Here is a 17,086-nt window from a genome sequence, read left to right as displayed (position 1 = left end):
AACTGCACGGTTGGGTTAGTCATCAGTGACGTCACTAATAGGATTGGCTAAATTGAGTACCATGACGACATGTGAGGTTTTTCACCCACGCGTAATTTCTTTTCTATAATATACAATCGCTTGCAGAGTTCGAATAGGGCTGGACAAAATCCAGCACCTCAGTGATGCTGAAAGTCCGAATATATTCTTTTTATGTTACCACGATTTTTTAATGACTCGACTTGAGTCATTTTTTGTATTGCGTAAACTGACTTGACTCGAGTCAATTCGTGTATTGACTGGACTTGTATTCAAGTCAATGTGCATGACTTGAACCAAGTCATATGACTCGAGACTAGGACGGCCATGACAGACGTTTCATCGTGACTTCAAATAGTGAAGTCACCACATTATTGATATTGTGTCTATCAGTCCTGATACTTGGAAAATAGGGCCAGAAATTGTTAGGAATGAGGAAAAATACGATATTATGAATGTGGACAGTTTTATATAACAGGAGCAGAGTTGAAAAAGGTGGGATGAAAATACAATATTTTCTTTCACATCATCAGGTGGTCGACTAGAAAAAAAATGAAAAGGTCAACTTAGTGTTACTTCAGTGCTGATTTTCAGTCGAAGTCGAATTTTAAGCTATATCTAACCAAGATTTTCAAAAAAGAGGACATTTGGGTAAAAAAAGACGACTAATACTCTTTAAAAGAGGACGTATGGTGGCCCTACTACTCACCGACTCAGACTTGACTCGGTGGTGAATTGAAAATGACTCGACTTCTATAGCTTTGACTCGGCTTGTGACTACGAACCTTGTGACGTCAGAGGCAAGAGTATTGTTATTTCAATACTTGAAAAAATCATCAATCACTGCCTGACTCGACCGCTACAATTAATGGTTGACTAGGATTTGAGTACTCGAAGCATTATGCCCAGCCCTAGTAGCCATAAGAGCGAATTCCAAGGAGATTTGAGCACAGCTCAGGCAAGCTCTCTCAGGGCAGTGCAATTCAAACTGCGTACAGGCGTGTTTAGGTCAAGTCGCGGCCATCAGTTGATCCAACGCTTTCGCCTGGTCGTTATCGTGACGTTTTAATGCTTCCCTGACGTCATCCTCTGGAAATCCCATTTCTGTGAGTTGGCTGGTTTGCTGTAGGTAAGTGGCGACCTGAAATGGAAATCGCTATTGACATCGGACTTGGGCATCTACATAATTTTAGTCGTGTAATTAACAGGGCAAGTTTTTGTCGCACTAAAATCGCGAAACAGTAATTTTGACGAAAGTTGCAGTAAAAAGTTAATTTTTGTTGAAGTAGTAGGGTATGAGACACTTAACCCTCGCTACGCGGTTGGCTCATGCATGAGCCCGGATTGTATTTTCACGAACACGCTTCACTTAATCCCGAATATCTTGCGTTATACTGGTCGCAGAAAGTTACATCTATTTCAGATGGATAGCTAGTATCAATACGCATACGTCGAGCCATAAATAACCTATTAGACTATGAAATAACCTCATCAAAATACCGATTGAATACACAAAAACGTTTTGCGCAAAATACAACTTGCGGCGGCGCTCGAGTGCATGTGCGCGCGCGAGATAAACCAGCGCCCGTGACCAGCGCATCTCCGTTACAGACGTCATATTCATATGCAGCTCTTTTCTCCAAACAGCTGTTGACTATGTCATCGCCCATCTATTGTAATGCTTATATCTAACATTGGTCGCAGGACAGATTATTCGAATTGGAAGTAAACATATGTTACGAAATAACATGCGTGGGTTTTAGCAATATATTCCATGTTGTGATTAGCGCGGACTTGCTGTTGCAGATTACGCATATGGATTATTCGTACTTTTCATACCAATACATCAACACTACCATCTTCAGTGAGTTACATGATCTCCGCTCTTGATATGACAGCAAATTTACGACATTTCTGGTGAAAATGTTGCGCATCTTTCCCGTGGTAGCGCACGAAACGCACCGCTCGATAATATGTGATAAACTGATTTCAAACGCCCATAAAATATCAGTGAAGCACTGTATTCACATTGCAGGTATGACTCTGTCAATTCAACCAATTCAGTCCTAGTTGTTTTACAACGGCAAAGTTCGTTTCAACACATAACACTATCTCGTACAAAGAATGGAAAAAAGCGAGTACATATACCGACATTGTGAAATGAATCATTTCAACGTCAGGGATCCTATGTTATTACCAAAACAATAACACGCCGCAATTTATTTGCTGTTGTGCTTGGCGCAGATTTCATGTTGCAGATTACGCATAACAAGGTATATCTTTATAATAAGTTGAGTCGCCAATGCTATATAGGCCACTACGTCATCTACATTGTTTCATACGAAGCCATCATTGTACCCATGACATGGTTTTCCATTTGTTGGTGCTAGATTTGGTTTGTTACCATTTCAATTTGCGGTTGTATTCCACGCGTGATGCATTATTTCATATGTTGTATCATGCAATATACTATAATCTTTTACCAAAATATGGCTGCACTTCGAAGCAAACTGATTGCTGCGATGCGAGTTTGGTACAGAAACCACTATTCTTCTGCGATAGCTGAGGTGGTTTTGGATGCCTATTATCTGTTCAATACATAGGCCTTGTCTCAAAGCGTTTGTCTACACCACCACCGTCGATGGCTTGCATAATATTTGATAAACTGATTTGAAATGCCAACTAAAATATCAGTAAAGAATGTGTATTCATATTGCAGGTATGACTACCTGTCAATTCAACCAATTCAGTTATAGTTGTTTTACAACGGCAAATTCGTTTCAACACATAACACTATCTCGTACAAAGAATTGATAAACGATTACCATATAACGGCGTTGTGAAATGAATAATTTCAACGTCCGCGATACTACGTCATTTTCGAACAATAACACGCGGCGCGTGTATGTGCGCTGAATGCGAGACGCCTGGCGTCGAACACACAGTAGCCAGCTGTAGCCATCGGTACATCAGCACTCGTTACAATCGACTGTATTATCGTAAGAACCTCACTCAGGTCGTTTTGGAATCCTGATATTGCTGTGAAATCAGTCAGGCGATGACTCTATCCCGAGCAGCTCCGTGTATGACGTAGCAGCAAATTCAAAAGTCGAATTCTCTTTTATTTTCAAAAAGTTGAGAACACTTCCCGGTACAGGGGCATCACCTGTTACTCTCTCGCTTTCAGAGTAGCTCAGTTGGTTAGGCGCCTGTTTCCTGATTACAGCGATATATTAGGCGTCGGTTCAAGTCCCGTGGTTCAGATTTTATGAATCTTTTTCTAAATGCATTAAAATTCGGTCCTGAGGCCGACCGCGGGAGGAGGGTTAAAAGGTTCCGTTGTATAACCTAGTTTCTGCAGCGCTCTAAAATCTGTTATTTTGTCATTTCACGGACATTCTGGCGGGACCGCCAAAAATTAGAATTTTTTTCCCGCTACCCAGCAAGAAAATTATGCGATGCGGGTATAATTTCCCCAAAAGAGCCAAACAGCATAGCGACAAACCTCTCCCGTAAAACAAGTCAAATAACACACCCCAAGCCCCCTAGGTCTGCAAACTTGAACCAAGGCGTTGCAGAAAAACTCACTCTTGGCTACCTTAACAAAATCTATAGCCTGAATAAGGTGACCCAGTGAAAATGGGCGTTCGTGAAATGGGAAGCTATCTCAAATTTAAACGACAGAATTAATAAAGCGATCTATTTACACATTGTTCGGACACGGTCGCTCTTGGCAGGGGTAGTTGCACTTTTTGCTTGCAAGCCATAGGAAAATCAGTGAGATGCAGCTAGCCCATCATATGGCTCATTGTGATGCGAATCAAAGAGAATAGAACCATTACCATACTAGAAATAGTTTAGAGCATGTTATATAGCATGTAAAAAACTCTTCACATTTTGACGCAATATGTGATAAAAGTTGGTATGAAAAATAGAGAAAAGTTGCACTATAAAATCCCTCCAAACAGCTTAAAACCTCATAGTACATCGATTCCGAGCATCTAGGAAGCTGTCGGAAGCTGTAAAAATTCTGGCCACCTAATTCTAATGCCATTTGTGAAATGTTTCAATGCTCTCTTGTACTTGTAATTGAGCAATGTACTTCTACTTGCAATTGAGTACAAACATAAGGCGTTATTCAATTTCTGCTTGAGCAACAACACTGAAAAAGAGGTCATCATCATCATCATTGGTACTCAAGTACGAGTTACAAGTAACGATTTCCGAGCAAGTAAAAAAGTAAAAACTCTAGGACTGGTTTTGTCTCAAAAACTGAAAACTGTCAGGTAGAAGTTGAAGTAGTCTAATTATATGAATAATTGGAAAAAAGTGGTAAAGTCTAGTAAGAGAGCTTCTACTTCTTCTAGAAATAACGTAATTTATATTTAGTAATTCAATTCAATTTACAAGTTTTTACGAATTCATTAACTGAATTCCCAATCTAATTGGGAAAAAATGTGTATCTCAAAAATGTGTAGCTCAAAAATTGTCGGGTTGATTGTGAGCGGGAAAAACATTCGTCGATCAAAAATCTTCTCACCGATTTTGCGTCATCGGGATAAAAATCGAGGGCGTCTTGTACGACCGCAGTCGTGTACCCCTGTTCCGTCAGTTGTTGAACTTTGATCAGATGGTCCACCACCTGAGAAAAGAAAGAATTTGTTTTCTTTGTCAAAAATTATCGTAAATTTAAATGGGGATGGCCTACAGAGGTTTGAAGCTTCAATATCTAATTGAATAATATGTTGACATTGAAACAAAGATAACTATTTTCGGCTGACACTCATCAGAGGTAAATGTCAGTAGGGAATTGTAGTAGAGAATTGAAAACAATATTGTTTATCAGCAATCAGAATTTTACAGACTAATGCATTCTCAAAATGCGCTACCGGAACTAGAACTAGAACCAGAACTATTCGCTTTTCAAAACTTACAACTGGCAGTAGTGATGGCTAAATTTGTTCGGTAGCCTAGTCTATACAAGCGCAATCATATAACTGCTCTAAACACCTCTTTTTCATCGAGACCATATTTCTGCATGGCCCGTACGCTAGCGCCTTGGTCAAAACCCATTGAAGTCATAGAGGTCACAAAGGTCCGTTCCTCCAGCGATAAGCCAGCGATTAACGATGATCTCTGAACAAGAGATATCACGAATTAGCTGTAACTAGACCGCGTCGTCCGAAATTACTCACCAAAGAAAGTGATCTGGACATCGGAGGAGATGGTTTAGGTTCGGAATTGGTCTGCTAAACAAAAAGAAATGGCTATGAATATACCAAAAAAATAGATAAAAAATAAATAAATATGTTCATACTTCTATCTCTATTACACTAGTTAGACTAGTAACTCTCATTAGCAGTTAACGCCAGTGACTGGGTAAATCAAATTTGAAATATAACAAAACTTCATCGCATTCATTTTAACAGTTTTAAAGACATCGCTATGCTTGAACAATGAACATCAAATAAACTAGAAAGGCCACATCTGGACATTTGTAAGGTAAAAGAAATGATCAATATTCCTAGTCTAACAGATTGCTTGTCGATGCAAGGTTGTAATGGCTCGAGGTTATTGCGTAAAATGACTCGACGTGCACTCGAGGCATTGTGCAAGTGCACGAGTCGAACAAAGTCAAGACTCGAGACTGGGACTTGGAAAATAGGGTCAGAAACTGTCAGGACTAAGAAAAATCACAATATTATGGACGCGAGCCATTCTATATCACTTCAACTGAAAAAAGTGGGTTGCATCAGATTGAAATCAAAACTGAACAGTGAGCACAACGACTTGGGACTCGAGTCACAGCACTATGACTCTGACTCGACCGTCTACTCACCGACTTGACTCGGTGGTGAATTGGAATTGACTTTTTCTGGACTCGAGTCAAAACTATAAAAGTGAGATGTACTTGTGACTCGGAACCTTTGTGACTCGGTTACAACCCTGGTTCTAGGACCCCAAATGACAGCTAGAGTGACACAGTACAAGTATTAGTAGACGTAGTGGCGTTGCTAATCAAGTATTACAAAATGTAACATTATAAAATTTTATTCAATTATATGTAGAAGTAGCAATTTCCAACAAATGTTACAACTACTTGAAGTGGAAGTGAACAACGAAAGGCAGGACACACGCAAGCCTTCCAGTTAATACACTATACTGCATTTCTCAAAATATCTCACCGGAGAATTTTTTTCTTTCTTCACAGGTTTCGGATTTTGCGGCAAACTCCCCAAAGCCTTGTTTACGGTTTCCGTGAATTTAGCCCGATCCTGCTTAGACTTGTGAATATATCCGGCACCCACAGAGGGCGCTTGTGTCTCTTCCTTTTGTGGCAAGGAATACGGGGGTGACAGATGACTATGTCCATTGTGTGCGGGGGCCACAGTGACCGGGATGACCCCCTGTATTGGTCGCCTAGGGGGTATCGCTGGTTTCCTCGGGGCTGGGACAGGGGGCTTCCCGATGGGTCGAATATTTTGAGTTTGACTGACTGCAGTCTGATGTGGGTTCCCCGATGATTTAGGTGTTATTTGGGGATTAGGGACATTTATGACCCCGTTCGGGGTCCCAAAACTGACGGGTAGAATTTTTGAAGGGGCTTGAGTTTGGGTCTGCGATTTTGGGACTGTGGGCCCCGCGTTCGGATCAAACCCTCCTGACAAGGGGTCTACCATGTTCGCTAAAATACTCGACTGGCTAATCACGTGGTTATCTTTTACTTCACGATTTTCGTATTTGCCCAAAAACGGATTGTTCGAGTTGAAACCTGTTGCGACCGAATCGGAATGATCAAAATTTGTGCAAGATTTTTCGGGGCGCTTTTTCTGAACTTTGGAATATAAAGGTTCAGTCGTCTCGGGCCGGTCGGTTTGTACCGATGACGTATGACTCGATTTTGGGGGTGTTTCCGTCTTCTGCGATTCTAATTTTGAGGCGATCTCCTTGATTTCGGCGAGAGACACGTTTTCGTACAAAATTCCGCCGATATTCTGACTGTTTTCGGGCTGGCTTTTGTCGGACGATTCCTTAAGTCCTGAAAAAAAAAATTCGAAAATACTTCTAAAAAGCCTCTTGCAGGTACAGAACTTCAATATACATTAGGGCTCTTCAAAAATGACTTTTTTCTCAAATCGTACTGGCTACTTGATAAAATTGTTAGGTTACCTAATTTAAGCCTGCAGACCAAATTTGGTTCAACTCCAACCAAAAGCCGTATTGCTACAGGAGAAGAAGTTTCTATTTACTACATAAAAATACATACCAAAAAATTTGAAAATTTTCTGTTCACCCCATGAAAGTGTTAGGTTGTCTATAGAAACGATGTTCACCAAATTTGGTTCAATTTCAACCAGTGGAAGCGGAGTAATTGCCAGAGTAATAGTATTTACGGTGGGCACCACTATAACAAGTAATTAAAGAATTGGTCACCGTAAATACTATTTTATTCATAATCCAAATTTTTCGACGGCAAAAACGCCGCTGCCACTGGTTGAAATTGAACCAAATTTGGTGAACATCGTTTCTATAGACAACCTAACACTTTCATGGGGTGAACGGAAAATTTTCATATTTTGTGCTATTTATTTTTATATAATAAATAGAAACTGTCTTTTGCTGTAGCAGTGCGGCTACTGGTTGGAATTGAACCCAATTTGGTGTGTAGGCTTACATTAGGTAACCTAACAATTCTATCAAGTAGCCAGTACGATTTGAGAAAAAAGGTCATTTTTGAAGACCCCTACTGTACAGCAAGCTTGGCTTATTTCGCACGATACAGCTCTCCTGCAGCATTTTCATGAAAACCAGGAATTAGATTACAATGAAAATGATAGCGTAGAAACATTTCACAAATTAGATTAGTGTTATAAATTATTAGCATTTTCGCTCTAATTATGAGTCTCTAATCGTCACCTCGTCCGATTTCAGCGTTTTGTAAAACCGTCTTTAATTCCGCCATGTCGTCGATGGTTTTCAGCTCTGCGTTCGTGAACGGGTCCAGCTCTTTCTCTTCGAAATCCTCCCAGATCTGATTTTGCCCCGACGTTAACGGCTGCGACTGGTTCGACAGGCCAGAAGAACCGTCTGCAGAATTTCACCAAACTGAGCATCAGAGGCGGATTACTTCTAGTCTTTCAAAGCATTCAAGTAGATATTTCCTATGGCACCGCTTTCTCAGTTTTCGTTATTTCAAACAAAGCAAGGCCTAGAATATTTACTTTTTAATTACTTTGAAATCGTTACTTGAAATATATGACGTTACTGAACTGCTTCTGCTCTAGTAGCGATGATGTGTATGTTAACCACTTCCGGATGGAGGTTCGATACCTCACTATTTCACAATCAGCTCCGTAGATAATATTTGAAAATTTATGCTGCAAGGATTGGTTTAGATCAGTGGCCACTAGGGCAGGTTTTTGGAACTTTTGCAACTTTAATTTACACTTTCCGGCAGCTTCCTAAATACTCGGAAGTGGTGTATAATGCTGTTTTAATCTGTTTGAAGGAATCTTATAGTGCAAATTTTTGCAGCTTTTCTCCATTTTTTCATGCAAAGTTTTGCAATTTTTTCGATTTTTCATGAAACTTTTTGCAATTTTTTCGATTTTTCATGAAAATTTTTGCAAGTTTTTTCGATTTTTCAGGCAGACAACTTTTTTACTGGAAATATCTGGCGTTATATGTTAATAGATCGCTCGATTATTTCACTGTCGTTTGAATTTGAGGTCCTTTCCGATTTGAAGTACATTCAGGCTAGACCGAGGAAAATTATATTTTCAGGCTCTTGATTTTGTTGAAGTCGCCAACACTGAGTTTTGCTACAGCGCCTTGGACACGGGTCAGTTCGAGTGTCTCATGCCCTAATCATTTCAAGGAACCTGTCCACAAGCGTAACTTTTTAGTGCAACTTTGTGAAAAATAAGTACAACTTTCAACGAGTTTGACTGCAACAAAAACTTGCCCTAGCGATCACATAAACCTGTAGGCGACTGGAAAAATGATTGTAGGAATAAGCAACAAGGATTCTTTAATAACTATTTGCCTGTGGTTCGGAAAAAAGACATCCAAAAACAAACCTGGTACGTTTCTGACTGCTGGCTGTGGAGTCAAAATTGAATCTTGCGCCAGAGAAAACGGGTTGGTAATGGCAGGTAACACGCGAACATCTGAACGGAAAATGTTGTCAGGCGAGAACATACTCGTTAGAACTGAGCAAAATCGAGTATCTGAGTGATTCAGGCCTGAATCGAGTATAAAGGGGCACTCTAAAAACGATGTGGTCTCAAATTGAAGGGCAAAACGAATAAAATTTTTGGCCGCGGCCGTTTTCTTCTGAACGCCACCGTAATGGAGCTGCAATTTATTGAAATTTCCGCAAGAACTTCACGCTCCAGCGGTCACACGGAGATCGAACTTTATATAGTTGTCAGCCGATGTTATGAAGGAAATACCGTTATGTTGTACACGGCAAGGTGGTTTAGATGCCGCGTTCAACGGAAGATGTTAAGTTAGGAGATTTATGTCAAAATCGGGCCTACTGTATTCTATTTCTGCCGTGTACGACATATTTCCTTCGTAACATCGGCCGACAACGATATAAAGTTCGATCTCCGCGTGACTGCTGGAGCGTGAAGCGGCCGAAAAATCTTTCGTTTTGCCCTTCAATTTAAGACCACATCGTTTTTAGAGCGCAGTCCTTTTAAGCTTTGAGCTGAGTACTCTATCAATGCTTAAAGTTCAAATACGGCATGTACCTTTTATGCTGTCACAAAATCTAGTTAGCCAGTACATCTCAACAAAGATAATTTGAAATATTTCGATTTCGACCATACCTATTTTATTGCTGTGGGTTGATCGCAACTTCACAGCTAAGTCATTTCCACCAACACACGTCACATAGCGTTGAACTACATGTTTCGTGTACTGCGACACAAGCAATCGATGCTGACAGCCTTCCACAGTGGAAAATATATCATATATCAACTATAAGTGGCAATGAGGCATAGACGCTGAACTCAGGTATGCTAGGTAGGCTATAACGAGCATACATAGGAATTTTTTGGGGTATGCGACTATGCGGCATATCCAGAATTCTGTTAGGCATGTAGCTGCCTGACTAGCTGGTGAATTGTGCGACTTACATGAGCGAATCAGCAGCAATACATCGATCCAACGCGAGTAATTAGATGGCAACAGGACTGAGGCCTCGATACTTGAGATGTCAATTTCTACAGGCGCGAAATGTACTGCTTGTCAATTGTCATCTCCCGCTGTGTAGAAATATGATATCTGGCGCGGCCGGCCGGATTTTCGCGTTAGCTGGGATTGAGATTTAATACCGGCTTAAGACGTTGAACATGGATGGAATTGATCAAAATACATACTGGCGTTGGGTTGGTTTTGATGCGCGTTAATACCACAACACAAGATGTGTTGCAGGCTCTTGATATCGAAAGTTCTGACTACTCTGAAATGAGTGACAGTACTGAACAGAGTCCAGAACGAATGTGGCATTCGTGAAAATAACACCTGCGACTTTAGCTTATTAGCCATCGGCGAAGATGCTATGTTATGTTGTGGTGATGTAATGTCATGGCGCTTGAGATGTCGAGTATGTATATCATACGTGCGGGTTCGTCAACACAGGAAGCTGATTCCATCGATGTATTATCGGCATTGGTGTATTAGCGTAAACCTAATAAATTGACGCTACCTTGGTAAATTTGAAATCATTTCAGCACGCTACCGACCGTAATTTTGTCACCGCATACAATTCAATTCTGACATCACCGATTTGTGAGATCATCGATCCCGCATACCTACAGAAAATTAGAGTTTAGCACCTGTGCAAGGAGCGTATCATTTCAGTTCTCGGAAAACATCTCTCACTGTTCGACTCAATTCAGATTTGAGTGCTCAAATCACTATGCCCATTGCTCAGCCCTGCTTGTTCGAAAGAAAGCCACTTACTTTCATATGTTAACGACTCTCGTAGATCAGCTGTGGGAGACGTACTTTCTGGAGAGCTTCCCTCTGAGAAATAGATAAAATTATAATTTTATTAAGAGCACATAAACAATGACCATATTCAATGAAACATTGAATAGCATATCGATATTGAAATGAACCCAAATATTTTCGGCTGACACTCGTCAGGGGTAATCGTCAGCAACTACAAGGGCAACTACAAACAATACAAGGGAACACTGTGTATCAACAATCGCATCACAATATATGACGTCACTGGCATGAAACTTCGCCTTCTTCGAACGAGCAAGTATTTTCGAGATCAAATACCTTTTTCTTGCTGTTTTTTCCGCTTTTGCTCCGAAAATTCCTCCTTCTTTTTCTGCAGAACTTTCTTCAATTCCGCCATTTCTTCCTGGTTTCGTTTCTCGTTTTCAGCTCTGAATCAGAATTATAGAAACGTTAAGCTATAAATCCGGGGTTTTTAATATTTTCTATATCGCGGCCCCTTTGAAAATTTTGAAAAATCAATGCCCACAAATGTTAAAATAATATGATATAAATACAAAACACATTTAATATGACAGTAGTAATTAGTTATTACTAGGGCAAGTTTTTGCAACTTTTGCAACTCTTTTTTACAGCTTCCGGCAGCTTCCTAAATACTCGGAAGTTATGTAGTATGGTGTTTTAAGCTGCTTGGAGGAATCCTATAGTGCAACTCTTTTCAACTTTCTCCAGTTTTTCAGACAATTTTTTTAAACTTTATCGATACGGTATTTCATATAACTTTTTTTGATTCTTCATGTAAGTTTTTGCAAGATTTTTTTCAATTTTTCATGCTTTCGTGAGATTTGACTGCAACAAAAACTTGCCCTAGTTGTTAAAAGTTGAGGTAATGTGACGGTTGAGCTCGTTTTTGCTCTGATAATGTCTTAACCGCTGGTGGGGACTGCGGAGGAAGTGAACCCCTGCTGTAGATCAACAATCAAGATGACTAGTTTATCACAACAGAGCAATCTACGGCTGTAAAACAAACACATGAAACGAAACAGAATCTCAATATATTTGCACTAATCTTATCATGAGCGAGTAAAATCAATTCTCACTTTCTCCTCATCGAGAGCTGTTTCCTTCTCTCTTCTTGCTCGGCCATTTTTCGCTCGGACTCGCGAGTCACAGATATTTTCGCGAGCACTTCGGTCTCCATGGAAAAATCAAACTGAAAAAAGAGAATCTTGCCAATATCTATCCATAGTCAGAGTTGGAGAACGAGAAATATTTTTCATCTCTTCTAGATTAGATTAGAGTTAGCATTAATTTTTCCAAATTAAATTAGAATTAGAATGACTGAATTAGCAAAATCTCTGAAATTGAATTAAAGTTTAAATCGAAACGAAATACAACAAAAATCAAATCCAATTCAAATCAAATCAGAGTTTGTTTCCATAAGCAGGAGAATAAAAAATGTTGGTACAGCAAGCTTGAATCATTTCGCACTATACAGTTTTCCTGTAGCATTTTCTGAAAAACCTGAAATGAGGGTGGAATTAAAATTGGAGCATATAAACTATTCACAAATTAGGTCGAGTATCCGACAATACATATATTGGACATCACAGCGAGCACATCAATGTCCTGGTACAATCCAGTTGGCCATTGTTATTTCCAACAATTGTTGACACAGAATCAGCATGAATAAGAATTTTATTTGACAATTATGTAGATTTTTTTTCTATCTTTGTTTACAGTTGAAATGCAATGTAATGCAACATTCAAAGTCATTCTTTGTCAGAGTTGAACAATATTTACCTTAAAGAATAAAGGGATAAGGTCACCATCAATCCATTTTGTCAATAACAGTGATTGAAGTTGAAATAGGTTTATGATATTGATTACTGGTAGCCTACATTGGTAAATTCCATAGAAAGCAACTTGGAAATACAACTAGGATGAGAACTCGACGAGTTTTCTGCCAACAAAACATTGTTTAGTCACAGAGACCGCATGAGGATTGTGAGCATAACGAGACACTAATATAAAACTTTGGGCCTGCAGGGTATTGTGCATTTCTTTGGCCTACAAGTTTAGCTCGTGTGATATGGCAGAGCATTTGCTAACTAAAAATGATCAAAAAGTATTTGTAAATGTGCCCCCCTAGACACATTTTCCACAATTGAATGCAAACAACAATTCAATTCCGCACATGACGGTTTTCAAAATGTCACTACCGTAAACCGGGGTAACATTGGACAATTTTCAACAATTCCGCTCTGTATCTTGGAAATGCTGGGGTGTAGGGGAGGCAAGTTTTGTGTTTTTCATGGGTCATGGAGCAAAGATTAGAATCACCTAATCCAACATCTTCATGGTCATAAATAAGTACCTTATTTTCGTAAATTATCCGTGTCTAAAGTTACCCCTGCATGTGGGCCTGTGGGGTAACTTTGGACAATGTAGTTTTCTGTATGCCTTTACACTCTATTGTTTATGAAACCTCGCAAATAAGGCTTATTTGGCAAGAGTTGATGAGAGCAGTGGCTAAAACTGAAACAAAATAGTTTAAGTCTGGACTATTGCATGATTTTTACCTAATCCACCCCCCCCCCAAAAAAAAATTAGGTAGTTTATGAAGGGTAATGCTCCCTTATTCATCCCTTATCTCAATTTTCCCTCATGCCTTCGCCAATTGGGACTTATAAATAACATATATATGGTGATGAGGGGTATCCCACTGGCAGTGTCAGCAACCGACAGCAAACATTAAGCATGTTACCGTGAATTATTGCCGATTTCAAATATGTTACTGTTCTTTAAAAGAATCACTTTCCCTTTATCATGTCCTCTGATGGATATATTTGTCATGATTTACGATATCCCATATTCAGCAGGCACATCTTTAGGAGTATGTGATAAGTTTTTGAAGTAGCTTACGCCCGATTACAATCTCTCAACTCATTGCCTACCCATTTTTCATATTTTGGCAAACTCTTAATTTGTTGACCGTCTCATTCCATTTTAAAAAGTCATCAGGCCGGTCATAATGACTAGGCCTATAGTTGACGATACACCTTGACACAGATGAAGCAGCCACTTTCCAGAGCTCTCAATATCACATTTTCCACTGTCCAAAGTTGCCCCGTTCTGATGAAATTTTACGGGGCAACTTTGGACATCACATTTTCTTGTATTGATATAAGGGTGAGCCCACTGAGATTTTTGCCATGGATTAAGACTACTTAGAGGTACCTGCTGCCAAGTTTTGAATCTATGAATCACATGCTATCTATGTTTGGTTGTAAGAAGTTTAATGGCCATCAATTTTGATGAAATTGACCCCCGCCATTAACTTATCAATGTTGGGTCAAGTTTAACTTGTAGTGAAATGAATCCATCTTGTATTGAGACTACTTGTGGTACTCTTGCCTCATGAAAAAGAATTGGACATCCAACGGCAACCATTTTCCATCAATAACCATTTAAATCTTTTACTGCTTAGTGTCCAAAGTTACCCTTAAGTCCAAAGTTACCCCGGTTTACGGTACCGTAGTTTACTTTCATAAATGATAGGCTACATGTTGTTGATGCACGATGCTATAGCACCGATGAATACCATCATAAGCAATCAAGCTCTACATGATGCACAAAAAATCATCATGAAAATTTCGGTGACCTAGATCATAACCTTTTGGAATTTTCAGTCAGCTTGTCTAGTTTACGAAGCAGAGTTGGAAAACTGGAATATTTTAAGCTTTTCCAAATTAGATTACAATTATCATTACTGCTACACAGTTTTTCGAAATTACATTAGAATCAGAATGAGAGCCCAGAAACATTCCACAAATTAAGACTAGAAATAAATTACCAACATTTCGTTCCAATTAGTCTAGTTTAGATTTCAACCAAGTCACGAGCAGAGAGAAATCACTCACCACACTTTCCTCCAGCAATTTGGAGATATCTTTCATCTTGAAGTTATGTGGTAGCGTCGGAAGTTCTGGTGGATTAACGGCGTCAGAAATCTTAAATTCCACTCCGTCCAGTTGTAGATACGAAGAGGAGAACGTCATTTTAGCTCCACAGGAAATCGGCGCTCTATGTTATAAATACTCTCGATAAGCTAAAGCTAGATATTACTCTGTAAATAAGTAATAATATTGCAGAGGTTAATTCAATTCCACTATACAGTAGGGCTTACGGATCTAGTCTACTTGCGCACTATACAACACGACAATAAAAAATCAGTTTTCTCCATGAACATGCCAATAGGCCTATGTATGGCTTTTATAACAGTTTTAGCATTATGGTTTGTGTCGGACAGTAGCATGCATAAACCCCCATTTCGAAGCCCGACTCTAACCCATTTTAAAATCCCTAATTGTATGGCCAAAATTTAAACTTGACATCAAGTCAGTAAGCGACGATATACACTTGTATATGTTTAACTGCCATTTTATCATAGTTTACATATGTGTCTTGGTTGGAAAGTAGTCGCTTGGTATAGTCCTGGTACATTCGCTGGATAAGAATGTACGAAACTATACACATGTTATACTCGCTGGGCAAAGCGAGTGTTGAATTAATTTAATTATGTACACTCAAAGCCTTCAGTCTTGGATTATAGTTGCGCAAACCGAGCCAATTTGCATCATCATAACTTCCAGCAGGGAGGTGATGACGCCATATTTGGTGCGAGGTCACATGATGACATTATCATCACTTATACCAGGTTTAATAAGAATAGGTGGCATAATAAGGGAGATATTCGGCTGGACATGAAATTAAGCTCCAGCATTAGTATAAAATCCATAATATTCTGTGCTCTGCAGTTGTTATTCAGTAATAAATATACCTCTGACTTGCCAGGTTGGAATCCCGGTACGTTTAGCGCAATATCTTTGGTGTACCAAGACGGTTCTCGGCGTCACACCTGTGTGCAGTCAGTATAGAATCTTTGGTGTGCACGAGACACCGATTCCATATTGGCTGACTTGTACCGTATGTCCGTATGCAATATATGTAATATATAGTCACAATGGAGTGAACTTTTAAAATATACAGAACTAGGTCTCGTCTGGTATGCTCACTATGCTGACTCTCTGCGCAGCCTTCAACACGAACCAAACTATATAGGCCACTTCATTGTCATCCTACTATAAATAAATAGATAGATCTATCTGATTTTACTTGGATTGGCCTAGTTCTGGCATACGATATTCATGTGACCATAATACGATCGAAATTATTCGGGTCTTTCGTAGATACGCAAATCCGCAAATAGCCACAGAAATAAATAAGCCTAGAGCTATTTCATTGTCAGGTGACCATCGCCGACTGTAAATAAAGTAAAATTGAGTTCCTCAAATTTGTGCGCATGATACGCGCGTATCGTTTCTATGCTGTGGCTTATCCAGAACTTTATTGGGAAAAGCATCAAATTTACCTATCGACATCGTCAACTGGAATTCAGCGAAGTTAAAAACCGCAACTTGTAAATAATATGTCATTGCGGGGTGTGCGTCAGTATCAGTTTAGTGATGATTTTCTGATTCCTACACCACATGATTGCGATATGGTGAAAAGGAAGCTGTCGAAATGACTTGGAGTAAATCATCATCATCATTGGTTTATTAGCAATTTTATCAGTTCAATACACCACAAAAAAATGCGATACAATGAAAAGACAGGAAGATGTCGAAGCGACAAGGAGTAGTCTATGGAATCTGACACTATAGAATGTAAACGTGGAATGGCAACGACCGATTTTGCAGCTTCGTTCCGCTTCGCTGAAGCTTTACTCGGACTTATTTTACGGCAGCAACTGTAGGATTTATGGCAATCCAAAAGCCGTCTTCCAGAGCGCAGAATTAACTGAATCTGATATTGATCGAAAGCTACTGTCACACTGACTCTGAAAATGTAAATGAAAATATGATCAGGCACTGAACCGCTTAGAATTCGCCCTCCAAGTCCGAGTTATCGGCATTGTCCGAACAATCGAAGAGTCGCAATGGGTCATTGTTTTGCGGTCATCCGATTGTTCTGAACAATGCAGATTTTAGATGTTGAGAGTCATTTTTCATCTAAGTACGGAGCC

The 17,086-nt window shown here is 39.5% G+C and overlaps 1 protein-coding gene across 3 annotated transcripts; it reads right to left on the bottom strand.

Moving 5' to 3' along the window:
• Positions 1-272: 272 nt before the first annotated feature.
• On the bottom strand, positions 273-15,158 carry LOC145437767 (uncharacterized). 3 transcript variants are annotated; one of them, XM_080315065.1, is made up of 11 exons: positions 14,922-15,158; positions 12,099-12,211; positions 11,320-11,429; positions 10,993-11,055; positions 9,083-9,188; positions 7,936-8,066; positions 6,204-7,057; positions 5,214-5,267; positions 5,029-5,154; positions 4,559-4,660; positions 273-1,159 (listed from the first exon to the last, which is right to left on the bottom strand). In XM_080315065.1, exons 1-11 carry the CDS (start codon positions 15,057-15,059, stop codon positions 1,028-1,030), a joined length of 1,929 nt encoding a protein of 642 aa, XP_080171191.1. In that variant the 5' UTR covers positions 15,060-15,158; the 3' UTR covers positions 273-1,027. The 3 variants fall into 3 exon arrangements, with proteins under 3 accessions (XP_080171191.1, XP_080171189.1, XP_080171190.1); XM_080315063.1 differs by having other exon boundaries at positions 7,936-8,106; positions 9,099-9,188; XM_080315064.1 differs by having other exon boundaries at positions 5,214-5,264; positions 7,936-8,106; positions 9,099-9,188.
• Positions 15,159-17,086: the final 1,928 nt, after the last annotated feature.

This window comes from Botryllus schlosseri, chromosome 4 (genome assembly GCF_051294905.1).
Source record: "Botryllus schlosseri isolate E-star chromosome 4, Bs_hap1, whole genome shotgun sequence".
Lineage (NCBI taxonomy): Eukaryota > Metazoa > Chordata > Ascidiacea > Stolidobranchia > Styelidae > Botryllus > Botryllus schlosseri.
Note: the sequence above shows the minus strand (reverse complement) of the source record. Positions and strands in the feature narration are given on the sequence as shown.